This window comes from Calypte anna, chromosome 5A (assembly GCF_003957555.1).
Source record: "Calypte anna isolate BGI_N300 chromosome 5A, bCalAnn1_v1.p, whole genome shotgun sequence".
NCBI classification, from domain to species: Eukaryota; Metazoa; Chordata; class Aves; order Apodiformes; family Trochilidae; genus Calypte; species Calypte anna.
This window is the reverse complement of record NC_044251.1, coordinates 25,694,486-25,720,523: the sequence shown is the minus strand read 5'-3', so window position 1 is coordinate 25,720,523 and position 26,038 is coordinate 25,694,486. Positions and strand designations below refer to the sequence as shown.

The window sequence follows — 26,038 nt, the reverse complement described above, 5'->3', positions numbered from 1 at the left end:
AAAAAAAAGGGAGGCTTCAGGCACAGAGCCAAAACATAGAAGTGATGAATTGAGTGAATTTATTCAGAGAATGATTTTAAGAGTCACATGTAGAGTGAGAGGTTTTCTGACTTTTGAGTTCATTAAATCAGTATTTTGCAAGGCCAGTGAGTAAGTATATTTTTCCACAATACTTCCTCATTGTTTCAGCATCCTGGGAATGCCCCTTTAGTGAGTAGTTTCTGGGTTGTGGTGCCCATGTTTTTATCACAAATGGAAAACTATTCACAAGGCCGAGGAGTATTTACATACATTCCACTTTTCTGCCTGCAGGGTGACTGATTCTGCTTCCTCTTTGGCTCACTTCCAGCTTTCTCTCTCACTGCCAGTCAGTGCAAAGACCTGATTCTGGACAGAGTTCCCAGAATCAGAACAAGGCGAATACTTGTGTCAACCTTCACCTTTTTGGCTGATAGACTCAACTGCAATCATGGACCAGGGTGGAAAAAAAAAAAAGAATCAAAACTGTCCCAGAAAGGGAAGATGTCAATAAGAACAAAATAGTTTTATCCGTGTTTGACTATGGGCAGGCAGTATTCAATCCAGTGGGCAGAAACTTTTCTTTGTGCTCAAAGAACAAAGGCCGCAGCGTCACGCTGTGGGATATTCGTCTTCCCACAATCTTCAACAAGAGAATAAAGAGTACAGCAAAAGATGCAGGTGTTTCTACCCATGCATGTCATGACTGCTGACGAGGAGTGAAAGGGGAGAAGCAGAAGCACCGTGTAGTGCCCTGAGGCAGTCACTCTGAGTCTTATTGAGGTGTCTTTATCTGAGTTCATCACATGTTTGTGGATGCCTTTGTCTCTGCCCTTTTTGTTAGAGCTGATAGTTTGAGCAGAGCAGGCAGAGCTGAAGGGGCAAAAAGTAAGATAGGATAAAGTGGAGAAAGTGTAAGCCCCACAAAGTTAGGGTATGAACTGGGATTTTAGGAAGCAGAAGAAAATAATTCAGGAATAAAAGTTTGATGAGCTTCAACATTAAAAAATGTAGGCTGCAGAGGAGCATATTGCCAATGTCCTAGCTGTGTCTTTTAAGATGAGGTGTTTAATGTAAATGCAATGAAAGAAAATGTAGCAAGACTATGGAATGGAGTTACTATGGAAAGTAAGACAAATGCAACTTCTAGGCAGGGAATCAGGCAGGAAGTGGGTGTGATCAAGATTTAGAATAGGAAATGTGACAGATAAGAGAATTGAGTCCTTGTTTCCAGTGTGAATTGTTTGGAAGCAGGAGTGGTTGCCTCTGTCACTGAATTTTCATGGCTTGAATTTGTCATGCAGTGTGTATCAGTCAGTTTCCTCTACCGAGTAAGTGTAGTTCTGGCCCAGAGTAGATACCATAAGAAAAAGGTATCCATTTAGGTTAGATCAAAGTCAAATTGTGTTACTCAATATAAAATTCTCCTGAATTAGTTTTGGTTTGGGCTTTTTGTTTTGTTTTATGTGTGTGGGGGACTTGTTTTGTTTTGGGTTTTTTTTGGTATCAAGGTCTGTTCATCATAACTGGCTGATGAATGGAGTGAAACAGTTACTATTCACCTGATCTGAGGAAATGCTATTGTCTCTAAGAAAAAACTCAGAATTCACTGTAGTACAAAATTACCTTTATATTTCATCCAAGATTAGCATCCTTCTCAGTCACATGTTATTTGCATAGCAGATCTGCAGGTTAGACCTGCTCAGACAGTAGCATGTTTGTGCACTTTACATTACCAAAACACTTTCTAAGTGTTACAGTTGTGAGTCAGCGTTCACATACTCTCTTTGCTTTTTTTCTCAGCCTTGACCCGTTTCAATTTTTATATATACTTTTTCCTGTCTCATGCAATGTAGAGAACCATAAAATTCAAAATTGCATAGAATTGCTGATTTCACACATGTGCAAACACAGACATCTCCATACATTTGTGGGACTTGAGTGCAGCCCTTTAGATAATATTTGCAATGGTTGAACACCATAAATATTACTTAATTGATATGCAGTTAATGCTTACTAAGACAGCTATTATTAAGGGCATAATTTCTACTGACACCTTCTGGACTTTTAATTCCAAACAAGGGCTGAAAGATCAGTCTTTAGACTGCACTTTTCTCGCTGTGTATATTACGAAACTTTGTGAAACTTTCGGTTTCAGCTGCATACATAAATGTATGTCCATAATCATTTAGTATGACAGACAGGGTTAAACCTTGAAAACATTTCCAAGCTGTATGAAAATAAAACCAACAGGATTTTTTGTCAGACACTCGCCTTAATTGGAAAGGCTTAAAATAGATGATCCTATGATTTAAAAAAGGAAGGATTGCCTGGTATTTGTTGTAACCCCTATTTCTGTAATGCTCCTATAGCCAGAGAAGCAGCTGTTCATTGCTGACATTCTCCCTGCCAGGCATTCCAACTCTCTGAGGTAATGGGCTACAAGCATACGGGCCTTTGCTTTAATTCTTTCAGCGTATCCTTCCGCATGGCTAGAGAGAGGGGAACGCCTCCAGGAAAAGAAATTAAATGCACACACACACAGAGGTGCACAGGGACGGCTGACTTGAAAATATTCCCCAGAACGCAGCTTGCGCTCATGCAGCACAGCATCACGTGAAGGAGGCTGCCTGAAGAGCTGGCTGGCACAGGTTTATTTTGTTGTAATATTTTCTTCCACCACCCAGCTCTTTACCCAGTGGAATGATATCCAGAGCAAGTTTTTTGAGACAGGAAGTGAGGAATGTTTTCACTATGAGTGATCTGAGAAGAAGGTGGGTTAGCCGAGATAGCAGCTGTTGCAGACAAGAGCAACACAGTAAGTTCCTGAGGAATACAGATGAGATGGCCCCGGGAGAAAACGCCTTGGATCACTTTGGGAGTTTTTTGGCTACACATATGTGAAACGAGACTTGGTGTCTTTGGATCACTGCACAAGGTAAGGGGGAAACAGCAGGCAGAGTAAAAAAGCTTCTGTGTATCCTAAGCCTGAGGAGTTTAAAGAATTTGCTTTCTGAAAAGTAAAGTTAGAACTGCGCTTCTGGAGGTGGGGGAGGTTTGAGATGTGCTCTTACTGCTGCTCTTTCAGTCCAACAGTCATGTCAAAGATTAACTGGTAAAACAAGGGGAGGGTGGAGTTTTCATGGGGTTTTTTTGCTCTCCAAATCCTTCTGAAATAACTATATGTATTTTAAGAATTTTAAATAATAGGAACCCTTTTTCACCATCATATGTTGCAGTTTTATTTTGCATGCTGTTTTTAATTTGGTCTGTTTAAAAAAATCTGTGTAAAGTAAATTGCTAATTATTGAGGGGGGAGCAGGAGGTGTAGGCAGGGGGGAAAGATACCACAGTGCTCAGTAATTGTACATCAGTCACAGCCATGTTGTTGAAGTTCTAATATAACAGTTTTGAATCTACATTTTTAAAGTACTGTTAAAGGAAAAATGTGTCCGCTAAAGACATTTTTAGCTGTTGAATGAAAATTGGAGGTTTGCTAAATAAAGGCCTGTTATTGGAGAGGTTGTTATTTGGGTATGGAATTTCTGGCTACTTTTTGCTAAAGTAGCTTTATAACAATGCAGTTGTGTCCAAAGTTGAAGGAATGTAGAAGGCAAATTGGAGAGCACCTGGTATTGCAGCTTGCACAGGTGCTGAATAAAACCAGCACAGCTGTGTTTGCAAGAAACACACATGGCTAGCAGCAGAAGTTACTGAATGACACCCCAAGTGTAAACCATTAAACTTGCCTTTATTCTACACTATTTATTATATGTCAAGAATTTATATATATTTTTTAATCTGGTTTTTTGTGACATGGACTGGAAGTTAGCTGCTGAAGTTTTCCCTACTATAATTGTGTTTCAGAAGTAATGAAAATTACGTGAAACGTGTACTGGGTTAAAATGAAATTATTTAGGGTAAATGCTTAGTAGACCAATAAATGCAAACAACAGATCATAATGTGAAGAATGCTTACGGCACATTCTGAAAATTCTTCTCTAAACTTCCTTCCTATGCTTGCATTGTGACTGGTCTGCATAGCAAATTAACAGAAAGTCTGAAACTGCCTAATGTCACTATTAGATGGTCTGGAAATTTCACTTATCAGGTCAGCCTCTGGTTAATGATTTTTTTAATATTTTGTTTTCATGCCCTTAGAATCCTTTTCTAAGGGCCTGGGGAGGGCAGAAAAGTTTGACAGTGTTTCATAGTTAGTGGTACTACATAAAAACTGAGATGAAAACAGCACTGCACTTCTGACTGCAGCTTTCAAAAAAGATGAGTTAAGTTGGTTTCTCTCATTGCTGTATCACCAAAGAAAGTGCATAACTGTGCAAAGAATGTATTGGAAAATCGACCCTGGGGACGTGAGCTGAGGTCAGTCAGCCAAAAGTTACTCTGCCAGGAATAAACCCAGGGTGAGAGAGATTCTGATGGCAGTGGGCAGGAAACTAAAGGCTTCTGTCTGTAGAGCATTCCCTGCATGCTGCTCCAGGACAGCAGGATTTGGAGCATTAAAGTACAGGGCAAGTAATAAAGTGGGGAGTCCCAGTATATCCCAAATTTTTCCAGGGAAACTTAATAGTTATCTGTTGTTACTGTGCCAGATCTTTTCTTGATTAGGATTTTAGATAATATCTGTTGAGGATGGGAATCCTGGAGGATGGCAGAACTGCTTCCAGGTTATTAGAAATGTGGTCATGAAATACCCTTATGGTTATTCTCTGGAGTAGGGCTGCAAAGATGTCATGGAGGAAAAATGCTGTGCAGCCTACTCATTCTCCCTGTTTTGGTGCCTTTAGTGTCTTTCTGCCTCTCTTTCCTCTTTGTCCTGCTGCTGAGAAGGGAGTAAAGACCATGATATGATGTTTTCAACCTAGAGAGTTTGTGGTTGTGTTGGGTAGTATTAAATTTCGAGGTAGGTATATAAATGTAAAAGTAGTCTGTGGCTGTTCACAGCCATACCCTTGAGTTTAAAACCAGGTGTGCTAGGAAAACCACTTCCGATTCCCTCACTCCAAATAAATTAATTTCTTCGTGTTTTTCCTGTCCAGTAATTCTGAGAGTCTCCAGAAATCAAATTATGCCTTTTGAAATGTGCTTCTAATACATACCAGCCAGAAAAAAACGCAGGTGGTTGTTTCTCCCTTTCAGGCGGTGCTTCGCTGCCACTAGAGGACCCCAGGCAGAGCTTCCCCCGCCAGCCGCACCTCACAATGAGAGGAAGAAGCACAGCGCGGGCGGTGCTGCCCTCAGGTCCGGCCCGGGGCTGCGGGCAGGGAGCAGCCGCCACAAGCACGGGGTTTGCTGCGGCCCGGGAGCCGCTGCCTCCCTCAGCTCGGCCCCGGCCCCGCCGCTTTGCGCGGGGAGGGGATCGCGTCCCTGCCGGCCCGTCAGTGGGTCCGTGCGAGGAGTGTGGGGCCGCCCCGCTGCCGGAGGCCACGGCGCTTTGGTTGCGAGTGTGCGGAGCGCGTTCGCCTCAGAGAGAGCCGCAGCGCCCAGCCTCGTTCTTCTTCTGAAGTAAAAAACCCTGTGTGGAGAGAACGCTTGTATCATGCGTGTCCTGCTGAAACCCAGCACTAGTGAGAGGGACCAGTTTCTCAGGCTAAGGTGCACGCAGTGAGAGAAAGAAGAAAGGCGAAGCTCGTGTGTCAGCGGGGCTGACAGGAGGTGTGAGGGTGTTTGCAAAAGGCGGGGAAATGGGTGGCTACCTTGACGCCTGGAGTAAGTACGTTTTTCAAGGAAAAACTAGAAAAAATAAATGGTTCTCAGAATTTGCATAAAGCGTCACCTGAAACATCGTAGAGTAGTTTAGCATAAGAAATAATGGTATGGCTAGCCTGTAATGCAGGGAGAATTAATTAGAGGAATTGGATTTTAATTATCTGGTAGGAAATGGCTAAGGTGAGAGCTATAATGCTTCTCTTCCTGCCATTTTTTTTTTTTTTCTTTTTTTCCCCCCCCCCTTAGATGTTTACAGGGCATGGGTTTGTGTTCAGTCCAACAGATAGAGACAGAGGCTGCAGAGCCACTCAGAAAAACAAACCAGAATGCTGGGTCTGCTCTTAAAATTATTAGGTTCAGTACTAGAAATACTGATGGCAACCCAGACTTCATAGAGGTATTTTGTTTAAATACTGGTTCAGTTTAGAAATACTCATTTTAAGAGATTGCAGCTGCATTTGGTTAAGAGTCATTATTCACTTGCAAGTTTAGAAAAACTCAACTTGCCAAAGACTGGTGGTGTCTGTGGAAAAACCAGAAACTCTGGTGCTTATATCATTATTTGAATGGATAACAGCTCTGCCTTTTGGAAAAGGAGACTGATTATTTAGATTTAAAAGTATATATACATGTTTTTCCCATGCTACCGTTCTTCTTGCAGTAAAAGTATTTCTGATTCTTTTTTCCATTCTCTTTTGTTCCTTTTTAGGATCCACTGGATGCCCCTTCTACTTGTCTCTTGGTGGAAAACTTGCTTGTCTTTAATGGATACTGCTGCTGGTGGTTGATCTCTGGAGACTTTACAGCTCTTTACCTTTTGAGGGGAATAGCTACTTGTGACCTCTAAGGTCCTGCTGGCAGTAGCTCTTTGTCAGCAACCATCACTGAGGGGAAAAGAAGATGCCGCTACCTTTTGGGTTAAAATTGAAACGAACTCGACGTTACACAGTATCCAGCAAGAGTTGCTTGGTGGCCCGGATCCAGCTGCTCAACAATGAGTTTGTGGAGTTCACGCTGTCGGTGGAGAGCACGGGCCAGGAGAGCCTGGAAGCAGTGGCTCAGAGGCTTGAATTGCGGGAGGTAAGTGAAATGTTGAGTGAAGGCATAATTTTGTTCCTGGTGCTAGGTGACCAATGTGGTGAATCCTTACCAGCTGGCCAATGGGTTCATTTACTGGAGCAGCAATCTCATGTCCCCCTTGTTTCTTCGCCTTCTCATCTTGTTGGAGACTTAGATTACTCCAAACCAGTGGAAAAAATTCTGTTACAGAGATAGGGGAGGCCATGTGAGAAGTGGAAATGAAGAGAAGCTAAGAGTGATAAACAAGGCAACTGGTTTTTAAACCTGGCAATTCTGAAAGTGCTACTAAAAAAAAAAAACAAAAAAACCAAAAAAAACCCCACCACCACCACCACAACAACAAAAAAATCCTGCCTAACCAGCATGGTTAAGAATTAGCACAAGATTTGAAACAATTTTTAGCTAAGGGTATGGAAGAGAATGTTTGTGTGGATGTATTTTTTTTTTTTTGATGGATTAGTGCTGAGAAAAGAATGTAAAGCATGAAATGTGATAAGTGTGCCAGTGACCAACTATTTGTATTTCTTGTTCAAATACCACAAACATGTTTGCAGACCCTGTCTTGGAGCAAACATATAGTCATGTAGATAAAGTGCTGGCCTCATGAGGAGACAGGCTAAGCACTAGTTGAATTAGTATGTATCTGTGTAACATGCCTTTTCACAAAAAAACCCCTTACTTAATATTCTGAAGATTCCTTTTGCAAATCTGTTCCACACATTTAGTAGCTAATCATACATCTCCTGTATTGAGTTAATTACTTCTGAAATGCTGACCTACATAATGTTTTCAGAAATCTACATAGATTACCAACATATGAACCAATACAAAACAATGTTATTGTTTTATAATTTTGTTGAACACACTTGGATTTAATTGCAGAAGTTGAATGATTTCAGTCCTCTGTAACTGGACATTTCCCACTAAAGTTTTAAGATTGAGTTCTTTTTGTAGTCTAAATTGTCACATCATGTGTATTTTTGCAGGGCAGGAGAGAGAACACTTGTAATAAAAGTTTAGTGTTGCTAATGTTGTTCTGGAAAAGATGTGTTTGCTCTTTTATGTGGTCTGCTATGTTTTGAATATGAGATTCAAATACAGGATGAAAATCCTGAACTTAGGTAACCAAATAGGAGTAATTATGAAAATAATAGTTGTGTAATAACTGTGATTTTTGTAAAATATTCTCTCTTCAGTGTCAAGCAAAGGTAACTGCTTATAACTTTTCTTAAATGTTGACAAAAAAAATTTCAGGACTCAATAATGCATTACAGTAGATTTTCCCAGTAGGAAATGTCAGTTGTTTTCAGAATTTTTTTTTGTTTGTTTGGAAAAAAATAAACTAAGTCCATGTGAATTCATTCATCTCTAAGTGTTAGTTTAATATGGTTGGTTTCAATCCCAATATGCATTCTTGTAGACTAAATATTTTTTAGTGTACAGTTGTTTTGGAAAAGTGCAATGCTGTGCAACAGTATGACATATTTTTTATCTTGCTGCTTCTAGCAAAGGGAGAATCTATCTACTGTTGTAGCCTTAGAACATATCAGATACCATATATTTAGAATTCAGTCATTGTAGTCTGAATGGAGTTTTCCAGTTTTATCTATTGACTTTCAGATGTTACTGCTAAGTCAACAGAAGGTAAAGAATTTTAAACATATTTGGTTTGCAAAATGCAAAGGCTTTGTCTCCCTGAATGATGACTACTAGCTTTTATTGAACTAGTAACAGAGCACTGGAGATGCAGGGTTTTTTCAGCTATTATTCATTATCTCTTTGGAGCTATGCCTAAAATTCTGTTGGGTTTGTGGTGGTTTTTTTTTTAAGAGAAAGATGGCAAGTCTCTCAAGAGTCATATATCAGACTAAGGGAGTTGACAGTACACGACTGAACTCTGAGCAGATTCCTTCTGTCATACATTCTTACATGGATTATTTTGGCCAGAAAGTGTGTTGCAATAAAAGGGAAAGGAAAATAGGGATATAAATTACTTTGCAGAGTTTGGATTCAAAGATTGTTATTCTGCCTTTAAATAGTCAGATTTGCCAAGCAGATACTGGATCATTCTGACTGCTTGCTTAGTAGAAAGTTTTCAGAAAGAAAAATTAGCTCTGCACTTTGCTCAAAACTACAAAAACATTACTCCTTGATGGTAACTGCACTAAACACTCTTAAAGGATAAGTAGGAATTCAAAATGCTAAACATGAAAGTACAAATGCTTATTTGAATACCAAAGAGAGCTGAGGCATCCGTTTTGGGTTACACAGTTATGACGTGCATTCCCCATGTACCTTCAGAACAGTTTATTGCAGTTTATTGCAGAAGATGCGAGGGGAATCTCTAAATTTTTAATCACTGAACGGTAAAATTTTCAAATATTTCTTTTTTCTGATGCAGTCTGCAATTACTGAAATTGGAAAGGGACTTGAACAGCTCACTATTAGTGCTGTGCCATTTTTAAAGACATTTGTTTTAACACATCTTTTGGTAAATGAGTAGTCTTCAAATTATGTTTTGTGTGGCTAAACACTGGTATTCTCTTGATTTTCCATTTGGTACTTCTCAATTTCCAAGTTGTATACTAGTGTGGAAACATAGTAAGTCTTAAGTATGTTGACTTATGTTGACAACGGTATTTTTTAATGGAATGGTATACTTTACAGAGAAGTGAAATAAATGCTTTAAATGACGAGGAATATCTTTTGGTATTCCCAGAGTGTGACTCAACAGCAATGGGTGTTCCTCTCTTAAACTGAGGAACTGGGGAAGGAAGCCAAAGGGAACAGGGAACATAAGTTATTTACCCTCTGTAGCACAGCCTGCCTTTTATCCTGTGAGAGAGATATAACCAAACTTGATTTATGCAAAAAGCTGTATTTGTTGGAGAAAGTAGATCTGGAAATACAAGTTTCGAAAAAGTGAGAGCTCTGATTGTTAACTGCCTTAAAAAAATATGTGCAGCAATGCTCATCTTGTATCTAGGGCATGAGTATACAAATTAAATACCTGGAAATATACAAGTGTTTTTAAAATATCTGTAAGATTAGATATCCATGGGATGTTTGGCAGGAGATGTTACAACTGATTTACCTGTCTTGCTGAATCTTCTTTTATTTTAGCTTTCTAATACATTTCTAAACTAGAACAAAGGGGAAAATTCTGATTCTGTATTTATGCGGAGTCTGACTTATCTGCAGATATGTGGTAGAGATTTGGGCCCAAGTGCAAGAAGTAATGGCAGGGAATTTCTGGCGACAGTGTGTGTTGTGCATATGTAAGTTCCTAGGTTTGTTTTGGACATGAGGGAAGAAGGAATCAGGGTTTTCCAGATCCTGAATAATTTTGAAGTCCTGAAACAGTACCTCAGAAATGGTTGAACTATGATGCAAAATTTTGCTCTGAATTCTAAAATATCAGCTCTTTGTTGAAGAAAACACACAAGAAAACCTCTTTAATTCAGAGTAGTGGTTTGTTAAATGTGTTCTGAATACATAAAGAATGTTTTTAAAGGGAGACCAAGCACAACCTTAAATATTCTTACATGTACAAGTGTCGGTAAACATACTGACTGGCAAATAAAAGTTGCTCCAAGTAATGACAGGGGTGTCACTAACATAATTATGTTTATGTCTTGTATCAAAGTCTTGACAAAGTTTTAGCTGATGCTTGGAGAAATAAGAGGAGAAACAGTGCTCATAGTTGAACTGGTATGGTTGGCTCTCTGAACCAAGTTTTCCTTAAAATTAGAAAAGGAGAAATTGTCATGGAAGAAGGTACATAAAAATTCAAACCTTCATTGTGTAATCTGATTAATTGTAAAGATGCTTCTTTATTGAAAAACAGACTTGACTCCATGTAAAACAATTATAAGTGTGCTGTAATCGTAATTTAGGAACCAAGATAAACTGAAGGACAGAACAGTCAGCTGAAAATCAGTAATTGCTGCAGTTACTGTAGTGCCAATACATCCAGGTATAAAACCCAATACATTCAGATATAGGATTTGCACTCAATCGTATTACAGAGAACAGCATAGAATTAAGGTTTTTGCATGAAAGCAATAGTGGTAATTTGGAAGCCTAAAGCCTGGTTTCAATAGCTTTTATATATATATATATATATATACACTTTAGTAAGAATTTGAATATGCCAGTTATTTCTATTTTTTTTTCACTGTCCCAGTGTCTGTGAATTGCTATACAGGCTCATGCTAATTTTGGTAGAAGAGGTTTTCTTTGGAAGCAAAGCTGTTAGTTTATAGTTTGGTATTTTCAGACTACTTTGAAATTTTGTTTTGATTGAATCAGAATTTAAGCTTCTGATGAATGGGATGCTTGTGATGAATGATACTTCTACCATCAGTGCTGTGTAAGCTGTGAGTCAAAAAGCAGGTACATCAGTCCTTGGTTAAGGGTGGGAAGAAGTAAAATGGTTTAAGAAGACATATGTTTCTGGTTATGTTGATAACTTATCTCTTTCTGCAAGAGGTGGAAATATGTCATGGATATAATGCCTTCTATGCACTGTAAAGGTGTTGCTCTTTAGTTTTTAAAATTGTGTTTGCCTTCGTCTAATGTACTGATCAGTTGAATCTGCCTTGCTCATCAGGATATAACTTAAGATGTCTGAAGATTGTTAAACATGCTGTTTTTAGGTTTGTGTAATGATTTGATTGAAATAAATTAGAGTATGTCAGATTAGCTTGCAAAGTATTGAATTAGTTTGTTTATTTCTTATGCCTGCTGTTTTTCTTTGAGCTATAGTTGGCAACTGATCTGTTTAAAAAACATTTGTAAAACCCATATTGGAGTAGTTAGGAGAAAATAACTGGGGGGGGGAGGGGTTGTGTGTTGTAAAAAATGGTTTCTAACATGAAAGAACTAAAGGCTGACTTCTCTGTATGTCTGTATAGCTACTCTGCTAAATGCTCCCTCCTGCAGCTGACGTTCTTGACAGTACTAGAAAAGTAAAAATAGTGTAAGCAAAAGTACACTAAAGTGAGTAGCTTCAGGATGGGAAAAGGGAGGGATTTTTATGTGGCTAGCCAGCAATCCTCCTTTTTCTGCAAGAAGATTTGGCCTTGGTAGTATGTAGAGGAGTGCAACTTTCCACTTGGCAGCTGGTACGTGGCAAGGCTCAACAGTTTTTTTTTTCCACCACTTCCAGGAAGTCTTGGATCTTGTACATTGGCAAGTCCAGGCTGGACTCCAAATCCTTTTTCCCTAGAGACTGGGAAGATTTGTGGAGGAGGTTAGGAGTGGAGTTTCTGCAAAATGCTCAGGTTCTCTTGTCACCTTCTGTAGTTCCATAGGGTAAACCTTTCACTTGGTATCTGGCAGTCATGCAAAGCAAAAAATTATTGACCCAGTTCTCCTGCATGCAGTTTATTTAAAGTCATATTCTGATGGCAGGAGCTGTTGTGTAGCCAAGCATATATAGAGCTAGACACAGCGGAACTCTTGGGATAACTTGGATTTTGTAACTTTGATGGCAGTGTTTATCAGTTTTCAGTTTGCTGTTCATGAAAGTCTTATGGCTTGTTTTGTTTTTTTGGTTTTTTGGTTTTTTGTGTTTTTTGTATGTACCAGTATAAAAGAGGAAAAGTCTGGATATATATTGATTGCATTCTACTGTAAATCCTGGTTTGGTTTTTTTTGTTGTTTTTATTTGTTTTTACATTTCTTACCTTGTATCTTAGGGTTTCTCAGGGTATGGTACCATTGAGGCAAGTAGTGGACTGCATTAATTACAGGAACTGTACTGAGAATTAGAAAACAATTATTTTTTCTAGTCTGTTTGTAACCTGAGATGCTCTTTAAGATTTGTAGTATAGGACATGGAAAATAGCTGGTAAATGTATAATGAAATATCTAAGCTCAAAGTAAAATTTGAGCACTGCTCTGCCTCAGAGGAATGTGTGGTAAAGTCTATTTGTTCTCCCTGATTCCATAAAAAAAAAAGTGTTTGTTTTGCTTTCCTTTAGTCTGATGTTTCATATGGAATTATTTTTTAAATTTTATTTTATTTCTTTTAAAGAATGGCAATAATAGTGTTGTCTGAAAATCCTAGGAAACATAATTTTTTTCTTTATATTGCCAAAAAATGGAAGGCACAGTTGAGTTTGGGAATCATAATAGGAGCTGTAAAGCTCAGGTGAAAAGATTACACACATCTGATAACTGGCATATACACCTGTAATTTCATTTCTTTTTTTCAATAGTGTAAACTAGGACCAAAACAGACCCTGAGATTCCATATTAAAACAAAACATTTTTTTAAATATTGCTAATCAAAATAACAAATATATACCAATTAAATTTAGATTCGATCCAACACAGAATTATATATGGGATAAGACTAATCCATATTAAGAAAAAAAAAATGAAACCCAGTTGTTAGTTGTAGCTAACTCATAACCAAGCAGTTGGTACAGAGAAGGACTATTGCATTGATTCCATTTCAAATTATGAAAGATGAGAAACAACAAAGTACACTAAGTAGATGTACAAACTGATGAGAACTGTAAAAAGTAAAGCTCAATTTTTAATGTGTTTTTGAAAGATAACTTTTTTCAAATAAAAAGGTGTTATTTAATATATTCAAGAATTTCTCAGCAAGCTGTTTCTTCTTTTAGCACTACTATAATGACCTAGAATCACATAATAGTTTGAGTCGGAAGGGACTTGTGAGGATTGCATCATCCCACCCTGTGCTCAGGAAGGCCAGCTTGGATCATGTGGGTCAGGGTTTGCCAGGGTGAGTGCCTCCAAGGATAGAGATTTGATACCTTTTTGGGTTACCTGTTCCAGTGTTTGACTGGTTATATCGTGGATTTTCTTTCCTGATGTAATTGGAATTTCTTTTGTTGCAGCTTGTGCCCAGCGCTTCTTGTACTTGAAGTAAGCACTTCAAGGGTCTGTCTCCATCTATAGATATATTCTCTATACCCCACTCTTGGCAATTGAAGTTCACAGTAAAATTTAACTTTGTCTTTTCTTAAGACTAATCAGCCCCACTTCTCTAACTCTAATCATACATCATGTAAACAGAATATATGCACCTACAGTAATGTAGTTTCATGGCACTCATACCTGATGAAGCTTCTCTGCTTAGCTTAGGAAGTCTGGTAGATGAAGTCACTACCCTCCCACTGGCCTGTGAGTTGTAATTCTGTGTTTGGTCTTTGGTACTTTTGCATTCTTGATGAATCTTGAAAATTCATGCAAAAATGCTTGCTGTTGTTGTCTGTGCTATCAGAAGGCAGCTAGGTAGAAACTAATTATGCTGAAATTATATGTTCTATTTATTTCAATTTTATTTTCTTCAAAGGAGCTGGATCATGAATAAGTGACTAAAATAAGAGAACCTCAAAGCAGTGTTAATCTTAACAGCTTAACATATTTTAAGACTTATGTCATTACATTCTTTTTAGAGTTGGGTGTTGTCCTGAGCTTCTAAGAATAAAATGTTTTAGCAATGAATAAAAATGGATTCTATTTTAGTCAGTGCAAATATTTCAGGGTGGATAAGCTCCTCTGAAAACTCATAGGATCAAATTCTGCCCTTGAAATCAAGTGAAAGGTTTGCATACAAGTCAGAAGACAGGCTTTGGCCCATAGTGTTTTGCTTGAGTTTTATTTTATTCTTGGTTGTCCAGATTGGAGGAGTTTGTAAGGGAAAATACCATGGCATAAAAATGTTCTTTAAAGATACACTGAATTTCAGAGAGTATTTTAAAACACAGAAACATTTTTCTTATTCTGTTGTGCCAGTAACTACTTGGCACTGTGTGCAGGCAAGAAAAAATGGTCAGGGTTTTTAAAGAAACACCCAGGCAAGGGATCATCCTCCCTTAAAAATAGTCTCTACATTTGGTTTAGACTTCAGGCTGTAGAATAGGAGTGTCTTATACTGGAGTTAAGTACAGTGGTGGTGGTGGTGACAGAAGTTTGTGCTCTTTGTTTCCTTACCTTCCTTTTACACGTCTGTGCTGCTTTGATGCTCAAATACAGAAAGGCTCCAGGTGAAAGTTATTCAAATGGTTGCTTAGATTTTTTGCATACATTTTTAGTGTGCTTCCAAAACTGTTTGTGTGGTACCTTTTACAGAAGTCTTTCAACTTCGCTGGTGTGTTTCTGTGATGCTGTAGCTGTTAACCTTAGGTTTCAGCCTCTGCTCTTACCCAGAAGGTTGTGGTTCAGTCCTTCAGACCCCACTCAGCCCGGGTCTGATGAGGTTGACCTGAGCCAGCACATGAGGTTTTCTTTTTTGAGCTCTTCCTAGCAAGTGAGATCAACTTTATTATAGCTGATCATTAGCTGTTTGTTTTGTTGTTGGTTTTTTTGTTTGTGTTTTGGTGGGTTTTTTGTTTTTTGTTTTTGTTTTTTGTTTGTTTGTTCGTTTGTCTTCTCCTTCACACACTCAGAAGACTCAGAAGTTAGAGAATGTCAGCATCACAGGTCTGAGTTTGGCTTCTGCCACTTCTGCATGGGGTTAAAAGCCTTGTAATGAAATCAATGCAAGTTTTTACATGAATTCCTGTCCTCATTCAGTCTGCGGGAAGGATTGAGAAGCTGTCATTGGGTACAGTGTATCTTTTTCAGTGTAATGTTGCAGTGAACGTATTTCTCTCTTATTGGAGTTTGTGTGGTACTACTGTTATAATTCCTTACATCTTACAGAATCTTAAGATACTGTCATCTCTGTAGCCTTGTGGGGTGGGGAAGGTGTAAGACTACTTAGTGCCAAGTAGTGCCAAGACACACCACACGCTGTGTCTTACAGCTGGGGGACTGAAGCACAGAAACAGAAACAAAAGCAAATGTTATTTAAGTTATTAGCAAACTTTATACACCTGGACAGAGAAATATAGCAGTGTTGTTCACTTTTGCTTTACAACAGAACTCCATTTCTGATGTGGGAATACAGTCTGTTTCTCTGTGATGATTTTTAAACTTTCCCAACCATGAAACTAATTTGTATATATCAGCATTCTACCTTTCTACCTTTTCTCCAAATACCTTCTACTATACCAAAACCCCTTTTTCTTTTTAAGAAAGCTTTTGTCTTTTAAGTCAGTTTAAATGTCTGTGTTACATCTTGTCTTACAATCTGCAGAAAGGATCTTAATGTTAAATGGGCAGACTTCATCCTAACTTTTTTCTATCTTCTGAATACTGATTTTGCAATTACATGGTAACAGCAATTTTAATTTAGAGGATTTTTTATTTTTAACATTGGAGGGAAAAAACACCAAAACTCATCAGCAGTCACTTTACTCTGTGTTGATCCTAATCTAGAGAGAAGCATATTTTACCAGAGAAGTGTATTTTACCAGTATGCAACATCAAAAGAACATTATACTTTAGAATTAGCTCTAATTTCCTAGATTTGCTGATTTCTCAGAAAAAGGCCATGATTTAATGAAATATATGGTTTTATTAATGTAATGCTACACCTTGAATTTTATGCCCGTATGATATGGAGCATTGACTTCACTGCTGTCCTTGAAGTTTGGGATGTAGTATACCTGCCCGTGCTGTGCTTTTTACATGAGCAGTCAGCCTGTGAGAGCTGTAAGGGTTAGTCAGAATCCCACTAGGGTAGACTCTTCATCCTAATCAGACTATGAATTAACAAAATGTATATATATATGAATTTTCAGATGTGCAAATAAGCAGCTTTTCACAGAAAAGTACTAAAGTGGCCTTTCTCTATTGTCAGATGTCATTTCCCAATGAATTTGAAATCTGTGCTCCAAAGCATCAAAATTCTAGAGCTTCTGAAAAATAACAGTAAATGCTTTGTTTGCTTGGTAGACAGGCTTTCCAAGTCTAATTCACAGAAATTATAGATTAAAAAAATCATTATGATGAATAGTCCTGTTTTTTCTAAAACTTGATCCTTAATAGCTTTATTTTGTATAAGTCAAAACCATGTGAAAATGTGTAAAGAAACGTTGGATTAGAGGTGTTGGTGTTTCTATCATTTCTACATCTGATAATGTGTAAGTAGCAAGGACTTGGACAATTGCATGTATATGTTGACAAACATAATCGTTGAGTTGTAGCATTCCTCAGCTCCTTCCCTCAAACGAAAAAACTGTAATTGTGATTTCTAGTTTTGCTATGAGAATGTCATGAGTGGCTTCCATTCCATATCTGTTTGCTGGTCCAGAACTGAATTAAATAAGCTCTGCAGGAGTGGATTTTCATAGAATCATAGAATCATAGAATTGGCTGGGTTGGAAGGGACCTCAGAGATCATCGAGTCCAACCCTTGAACCACCGTTGCGGTTGCTAGACCATGGCACTGAGTGCCACATCCAGTCTTTTTTTAAATATCTCCAGGGACGGAGAATCCACCACTTCAGTGGGCAGCCCATTCCAATGACGGATCACTCTCTCCGTAAAGAAATTCTTTCTAATATCTAACCTAAACTTTTAATCAATTTAAACATAGTGGAGATATTTAAACTGAAGTGAGGGCATTTAGAAGTGTGTGAAGTGACAAAAAAAAATATTCTGGTCAGAACTACTTGTTAGGGGAGATGTAATAAAAGTTAGATTGTGTTGCAGAAGATGTCTGGTGGGTTTTTGACATTCCAGGGATGGACAACCCTCAGCCTCTCGGGGCAGCCTATTCCAGTGCATCTGTATTTTGTGTTTTGGCTTAGTCAAGAGTTGCCTGCTCAAGCAAGGTGGCTTGTTGATGCTCCTGCTCATTTTCTTGCTCATGGGGTGAACCATACCTGTGCTTTAATGAGCTTGTCTTTGACAGAGCAGCTGTCCTGTGCTCTTTTGTCCTTATGTTAGCCTGCCTGCCAGCTCCCCAGAGAGCTCATACTTCTCTCTCCTGCTGTCTGCTGTAATTTTCTATTTGTCTTCCTCACTTCCCTGAGTTTCTCTGCCACAAAAAAGCTTACAGCTCACAAGTGAGTTGCCACAATGGGTTCAGGAACTGTTTGCAAATAGAGAGTAGGTTTGGTAATGTGTTGGTGGGGGACCTAATGCATGTGGATTGCTTATCTGGAAATAATGCCTGCTTTTGATATCTCCATTTTTCTGTGTTTTCAGTAACCCATAGCATAAGTCAGTGCTTTAAAATCATTATTTCTAAGTAGCAAGATGTTAACGGAATGGATTTTATCTAGTATTGCAATATTAACTTTTTAAACTCTGAAATGGCTCTTTTTCAGATTACATATTTCAGTCTGTGGTATTATAATAAGCAGAATCAGCGCAGATGGGTAGATTTGGACAAGCCTCTGAAAAAGCAGCTGGACAAATATGCCTTGGAGCCAACTGTGTATTTTGGAGTGGTGTTCTATGTGCCTACACTTTCTCAGCTTCAGCAGGAGATTACCAGGTAAACTTGTCTATAGTTTTGCTTTCAGCATTCTGACATGTTTGGGTTATTTTAAAATTGCCTACTTTTCCTTCCTGTGGCTCTACAGGAATGGAAACTATAACTTTAGGTAGAATTTATGCTGAAACTGTGTATTTGTTTCTATTTAGAATATTTAAAATATGACATAAACTAAGCAAACTAACATTTTGGTGATCTTAAGAATCTTTTCAAACCTCTTTTCGGTAGTAGGCATACTTGCATGGTCAGACTTTTAATTTAGACCCTTCATGTTTCTTTTTGTTTGGTATTGTTTTGAAGAGCTGTGTGTTGCTTTTGGGGACATCCATCCTGCACAAAGCACATGCAGATTTTACTAAGCCTATGGTTGCTTTTATTTTGCTTTCAGTACTTTTTGTACTTTCAGTACAATACATTGGCAAACTAAAAGCTAAGCTTCAGCTTGTGTTTTTTTTGTGTATCACTGGACAATGAAGGTGGATGTTAGCTTCCATGTCATATATCCATTTCTACTGTCTGTCTGGGGAACATCACATAAATGATGCTGAATGCAATGGAAAAGTAAAATTGATTGTGTATATTGGCCAGTTACTCCTATGAGCCTGTCCATAGGCTTCTAGTATCTTGATGTTGTTCTGATTTAGTTATTTTTAGTAGGGAAATGAGTACAAAACCAATAACTAGATTACAAACATATTTGATACTTAAGAAATATGCACTTGCAATAAATAAGCTGTTTAAGCTGATAACTTCAAGTTGGCATATGCTTTGCATGGGGAGTTGAACCAGGTGATTGCTTAGAGTTTCTTTTCAGCTTAATGTATTCTGTGGTTACATGAAATGGTCTTTATATACTCTGTTGCTAAAATATTTCACCACTAATTGTGGTGTGAAAGCTTTTCAGGGAGATAAGCCTCTTGGTGCACACTGGTGCTATAGTGTATTGCTCAATGTCTGGCAGCTTTAGTTTTTCTTTTATGTGTAATTTCTGTAAGATTATATTCTTTCTGAATACTCTGAATTTTTGGTCTTTTTCTCAGCTATCTTATTGATTTTAAAAAAGTTATTCTAGTGGTCTTTATTTTATTTTTGTTAAATAAATCTTCAGCTCAGCTGTGTGCAATTTTGCCGTGTGCTGCCATGTGGGAAGCAGGAATTAATATGCCAACCCTGAACTCAAAGCCTAGAGAATGGTCCTTCTTTTTTACATAGTGAAAGTCTGGGTTAGTTTCAGAAATCTGTGGACTTTTTTAATACCTTTTCAGTATAGCTGAGATTTAGTGATATTAAGCAAATGGTATGGTTAATGTATACCAGGGAATGGAAATGTCATAGACAAAAGAGATGGTATTTTTGCTCTAATGAGGTAGTGTCATGAGGTAGATTCTTCATCTGTGTGTTTACTCTTAAGAGCAGTTCTAGGGAAAGAGCACATATACTTCTGCTTGACTGGAAGACTTATTTCCCCAAATGCCTTGTTAAGCAGTGTCTTTTTCCATTTTTTTTTTTCCTCCCTAAGGCACTACCACCTTTTCTTGTGTGTGCTATATAATGATGTTATCTACTGTCATCTAGCATATTGCTTTTCTGTAGTAGGATCCAAGGGGAGTCTAAGCAATATTTGTAAAATGACACCATATTTAAGAGGCTGTTAAATAGTGAGGGAAGAGAGCTGTCTCCTAGCCTAATGAAAATCTGTGTGGAGTTCTTTAATCACTGAATGAATGACCATGTTTCCATGGTCTCAGTATTAAAGTCTTGTTTCACATGAGTTAAAATACAATATGAGGAAATTAAGAAGCTTTTAAAATTAGACTTAAGGAAGACTAATTCCCCTTTTTGCAAAATCTGTGTGGCTGTAAATGGCAGTTTTGAGGTTTGAGGCTCATGATAGAGGGAGTTCATGAATGGCCAAAAGGGACAAGAGAATTCAAGAAAATAGTGGTTCAGACTGTGGACAAATGGTACATCTAGTAGTGGTTGCATGTACAAGAGGTGACCTAGGAAAAGATCAGACTAAAGGAAAAAAATAGTACCTTGAAAATGAGAACAAAATGTATTCAGAAGTATTAATGCAGAGATGAAACTCAGTACCGTGACTGAAGTGATGTGCAATCCAAGATCTATTGGAAGACAGTGCAGCAATACAACAGCAGTGTACTCAACATTGTAAAGAAGAAGCAACAAGAATTTTGCGGTAAAAATAGAAAATCTGAGGGTATGGTAGTAAATTGAAATTATGGAGATTCCTTGTTTTAAGAGGTAGCAGTATTTGATTCTGCAGAGATATGTGAAAGGTAAAGGAGGAGCTAACAAAGACTGTGACCTAGTGGATCTAAATGATGGGGAAGATACTCTCTTCACTGACTAGGGAAACGCAGAGAGAAACAGGAATTTTTGTCTGCACTCTCTTTAAGTTAAGAAGTCCATGTTAGCTTTTTCTTTTTTTCCCATGTAGGTATCAGTATTATTTGCAATTAAAGAAAGATATCTTGGAGGGCAACATTGCATGTACATTGGAACAAGCAATACATCTGGCTGGTTTAGCTGTTCAGGGTAAGTAAGGCAATTGTGCCAATTGCATTTGAAATCTTGGTGATACATTTTCTATTGCTTGTGTTTTATTTCTACTCAGTTAAGTTATGAAAGGCTTGCTCCTTAGAACTTCATCATATGGGCTGAGGAAGGGGAACAGTGAAATCAGTGATCCCAGACCTGCTGGTATTTCTGTGCAGTCCTCAGAGGTGTCCGTGGGTCTTTAACATTTTCAGGAGCTGGGTCTGAATTAAATATTGGAGTTCCTTTGGGGGCAAAGGCTTTAGTCATCTGCTTCTGACAGGCCTTCCATCTGTTTCTGTTAATGATGAGTCTTTATTCTGACGTGGCAAAAAGAGTCAGATACATGTTTTAATAAATAAACAAATATAAATGTACGCTATTATTTCTATCTCCACTTTTTATCCCAAATATCCTAACACCTAAGGTTATCTCAAGTTAGTGTGCAAGACTTCTAATGATTACTATGTTCAAATCACTCCTTATGACCTAATTCTATAATAGCTGCATGAAAATAGCAGCTTTATTTTTCCCATCTGGAGTCAGACGAGAGAGAGTATGCATCAGAAAACTGCCAGTCTTAAGTCTGTCTATGGTGATCATGTCTGGTGTTCCCTCCTAACATGCTTGTTCATTTTTAAATCTCTCAAAATAAAAGTGGCAACAGCTTTTTTTAGTGTGTTTGTATATTGCTTCACAGAGAATGCCACTCCAGGATATCTAACACCAATTGTAAATCTACCAAAAATGAAAAGGACTTAAAATAATCCACAGTAATTTCCACATAATTTTTTTTCTCTTTTTAAAATTACATGTGGTGCTAGTATTAAGTTGAACATGATGATTATGTTCTTTGAAAATATGGTTTCTAGTGGAGTAGGGTGAATTATTATAGTAGTACCTTGCTTATGTAACAGTGAATCTGTAATCCAAGCCAGGATTTAATGTTCCTCAACTGACAAAAATTTTGCTTTGTTAGTTTTATATCTTTGGACAGTCTAAATATCTCCCTGTTAAGTGAGCTGTTTATAAGAAGTCTTGGAATATAATCCTCTTTCCAGAAAAAAGATACTTATTCTTTTAGCTTTCACATTCCTTTTCAGTCTTGTATAAGAGAAACTGTATGTGTTGATAACAGTGAAAAGTCAGGAAAAATGCAGATTCTAAATAAATGTGTTCTGATAACTGGAATACCTCATGCCAGGTATGTTAGTTAATTTTAGCTGGAGAAGGAATAAAAGCAGTTGTTTGCTTTTTTGAGTGAACTGGTTTCAAGAACGACCTGAATTTGAAATAATTACAGCAGTCTAATTCTAAACAAAGCTTTATGTCAAGTGCTGTGTTGATGTAGCACATCACAAGTTCTCCCCTTTAATCATAACTTGCATAGTAGTTGTTAATGCTTAGTAAAAATTTTGTTTCTGAATGTCTCTAAGATTATACTGTTATGGATGAGGCTCTGTGGTAATGTAAATAGGATCTGTATACTTGTGTTTATATTTTGGGGGGCAGCTGTACTGTACAGACAGTTCCACAGTTTCTCCTGTGAGATTGGTATGTAACACTTCCAATTCAGACCATTTTATTTATCTTCTTTCAAATGGCTAATTTTTTCCTGAAAACAGAAAATTCCTTGGGATCCCTTTGGCATGACATAAAATCATAACTGTTATTAAAATTAAGACCTTTCTAAGCATGTCTGAGTCCCTCTGAGTCTGGAAGGGCTTTTAGGTCCCACCTCTCGCGTGTCTGGATGCAGGGAGCTGTGGAAGGCTTGAGAGCAGAAAGGTTCTCCAGCTGCTTTGTGGAATTTTTGGTCCAGTTGCAAGTGAAAGCAGTCTCCTGGGGCTGGACTGCAAGTAACTAAATATCTGACTGGAGAGAGTAAAGAAGAAGGAGCCAGATTCTCCTCAGGAAATAAGCACAAATTTTGAAATTTCATCTAAGCATAATACAAGTTTTCTGTTGTGTGAGTGATAAGACACTGGCACAGGTTTCCAGAGAAACTGTGAAGTCTCCATCCTCTGTATTCAAAACTTGACAAGAGAAGGCCCTGAGACCATCTGCTGTAGCTGACTGTGCTAAGGGCTGTATCACCAGAGACACCTTCCAACCTCAGCCATTCTGTAATAAACAAAACAAAACAGAAAACAAATAACAAACAAAGGGACTAAGGAACTGGGAGCAACATGCTGATTGTTTTATCTTTTCTTCTCCTTTCCTATCCACAGGAGTGTAACCAAATTTTCTGAACAAGGTAAAAAGATGGGTTGTTTTTTTACTTTTCTTCATAAACATTTATGGTTAGTTTGTTCCATTGTTTTGCTTTGAGATTGTAGTTCAATAGGATGGAGATTTGCTATTTGAAGATCCTGCTGCAATTAACTGCTTATTGAATCATTCTGTTACAAATGTTTGAATCCAGTAAATTTTTTATTTTTACTTTTTTAGCTGATTTTGGAGACTATGATCAGTATGAATCTCAGGAGTTTCTGCAAAGATTTGCTTTGTTTCCAGTGGTAAGTGCTTACTTTAATACAGTTAGATTCATAAAATTATTAATTTAAATTGATATCTTTCCTTAGATTTGTAAATGCAAATAATTATTAAAGACACCATGATATTTTTAGCTTACTGCTCTGTAGATTTTTAAATTAAGTGGAGGGTATTTTTGAGACTGGAGCAAGATATAACACATTACACAGGAGCAAAGATCTTGCAAGATCTCTTCAATTTTGTTCTATATTACATGGAAAAAAAGGTTGGTGTGGAAGATGGGAAAGTGAGTAAGGCCACTTTAGAACAGTGCTTGTGTTTTTTGCTTTTGTGTGCATTGCAGCCTTTAAGCTCCAGCACTGGAATGGAGGATTGGTTCACCCATGTAAAGAAACTATAACCATTTACTTTTACAGAATTTGTTTTTAATTTTCATTCTGTAAATGTTGTCTTACCTTAAGGGTTGGCTGCAAGAAGAGAAAATATTGGAAGAAGCGACACAGAAGGTTGCCTTGCTACATCAGAAGTACAGGTAACATTTTTAAAACTGACTTAATTTTGCTTGCTTCAGTAGCTCAGGAAGTTGGGAATCTCAGACAACAGTTGGACTAATTCCACATTCCATTAAAATGAGCTTTTCACTGAAAAATCCACATTAAAATTTTAAGAATCTTTGCTGAAATAGAGTGAAATGAGAATGGCTATTAAAATAAATAAGAAGTCTCTGCTTGAAAATTAAGAATACAGGACATAATTCAATAGTGTGACTTCATCTGTATAATGATTCTGAAACTTGTTTATATGGATTTGTAACCCTAGTAAGGGTCATTGCTTGATGAACAACATTGGCAGATTCTGAAGGCAGTAGAAATGTAGCCACTCACTGATCCAGAATTCTTATTATCTTAACTAAAAGGTATCCAAGATGCAGTAGGCCAAGGCAGAGCGAAGTGAAGCTTTCTGTTGTCAGTTCATCAGTGAAAAATGTTTGTGACTATATGTGTAATACTGATTATTTTTACTTTTTGAAAATTTCAAATCTTTTTTATTTTTTAAATGCTTTCGTAACAAGATTGCATAGTTACTGTTCAACAAAGAAAACTTCATGACATCAGGATAAAGTGAGGAAGCAGAAAGAATGATGATTGAAAAAGTATTGGCAGACAAATGAATGAGCATGAGAGGGTTTTCCAGGTAGAGATGTCTTTTATGAGATGAACTGAGGTAGGAAGGGAAGCACAAGCTTGTAAATCCCTGTTACACTACTGTAAGTCTGTGAGAAAACGGTCTTTCCCAGTTGGTCGAATTAAAAAAAAAAAAAATTACCTTTACATACAGATATTGAGCTTCTCCTGTTTTGTTTCTCATAGTTTTATAACCATTACAGTTAAAATTCTGTTGGCATTTAGAAAATTAGACCTTCTTTCCTGAAATGTGAAACATCAAATTTCATATTGGTCCTCAACATATATATATGTCCGTAGGAGAAATTCACAATTGAAAATAGAGAAACTGAACAGATGTGCCAGCATAATCACTCTGATAAAGTGAAAAAATATGGTGACAATGGTGGATTTGAAGAAGAATTGTCGGCCATTATCAGAGATGATAATTTTAGGTGGTCTGTGTTGCCCTTATGAGATGCCTGAGGAAAAGGAGTTACCAGAATCAAAGTTTAAAAGTTGAGACAAGTATATCAGTCACTGGCACAGATGAAAACAGCATGATTTGATAGTTGTCTGGAAGCCTTGGGGGTGCTTTTCAAGCTTTGACTTTGTCAGCCATAATAAAACAAAGGTGTTTTTTTCTTATGGGTAATAAATGCTGTTTGTTGTCATTTGTAGAGGCCTTACTCCTCCTGAGGCAGAAATGTTATATATGCAAGAAGTAGAGAGAATGGATGGCTATGGTGAAGAGACCTATCCTGCAAAGGTAAACAGGGCTTTGATCTTTGCTTCAGTTACTTTTTTTCCCCTATATGAAAAGTGTTACTTTCTGCCAAAAATAAATAAAATTCCAAAATCACATCACTCTTTTTCTTCCCTTGAATTGTAGAAGTAGTTGCTTCTTAGGTAACTTTGCCTTCAAAGACTTTTTTCTCTATTTGTGTAATTTTTTGCAACTTCTTCCAGGACAGCCAAGGAAGTGACATATTCATTGGAGCATGTCTTGATGGTATCTTTGTGAAACACAAAAATGGCCGTCCTCCTGTGGTATTTAGGTGAGTATCATTAAAATTTAGTCTTCATGGGGAATGACCTTTCCCTACTGACCTCAGGAGGGTTTGCTTGGGCATTCTTGGACAGAATTTGGAATTAATTTTTTAAAAAATGAATGTAGGGATTTTTAAAAAAATTAATCTTAGCAATCTTTATTTATTGCTAAGGCAAGAAGGTCTTCATTCTTAATGAACTTTAACCTTCTAGACTTGAATTTTTGGCTGAATATGAACAGCATGTTGGAATCCTTTGGTCCAATCGTTACTTGAATTCATGGCAAATTTCTGGGGTCAGAGAAAGTAGCTACTGTGATTCTTTCTGTTATTGGTTTTGTGTAATAGAATTTATAAATTCAATGCTGTTAACTGACCTTCACACAAAATATATACATCTGATGTTGATAGGAGACCTGATGCCAAGTTCTTTTTAGTTGTGTGGAGTGGTAGAAGTACTCTACTTTCTTGCAGAAAGAAGCAACAACAGCTCTGCTGTCTGACTTTCCAAGTGCATGGGAAAGAACTAAAGCTTTGTCTGTGCATTTTGCATAATTTCCCAAAGCATTGTGGATGCG

General features: G+C 37.5%; 2 protein-coding genes across 4 annotated transcripts in view; one reads left to right on the top strand and one right to left on the bottom strand.

Moving 5' to 3' along the window:
• ZC3H14 (zinc finger CCCH-type containing 14) overlaps nt 1-26,038 on the bottom strand; it is a 977,341-nt gene that overhangs the window by 22,882 nt on the left and 928,421 nt on the right. The gene's annotated exons all lie outside the window — the stretch shown is intronic.
• PTPN21 (protein tyrosine phosphatase non-receptor type 21) overlaps nt 2,557-26,038 on the top strand; it is a 40,663-nt gene continuing 17,181 nt past the window's right edge. For 2 of the 3 annotated variants that reach the window (XM_030452358.1, XM_030452357.1), the window contains exons 1-8: nt 2,557-2,956; nt 6,455-6,825; nt 18,027-18,196; nt 20,655-20,752; nt 23,204-23,271; nt 23,710-23,780; nt 25,093-25,180; nt 25,381-25,469. In XM_030452358.1, coding sequence (XP_030308218.1) covers nt 6,646-6,825; nt 18,027-18,196; nt 20,655-20,752; nt 23,204-23,271; nt 23,710-23,780; nt 25,093-25,180; nt 25,381-25,469 — 764 coding nt within the window. In that variant the 5' untranslated portion in view covers nt 2,557-2,956; nt 6,455-6,645. Of the gene's footprint in view, nt 2,957-6,454; nt 6,826-18,026; nt 18,197-20,654; nt 20,753-22,983; nt 23,010-23,203; nt 23,272-23,709; nt 23,781-25,092; nt 25,181-25,380; nt 25,470-26,038 lie in introns of those variants that run through there. The other variant, XM_030452359.1, reaches the window with a different exon arrangement.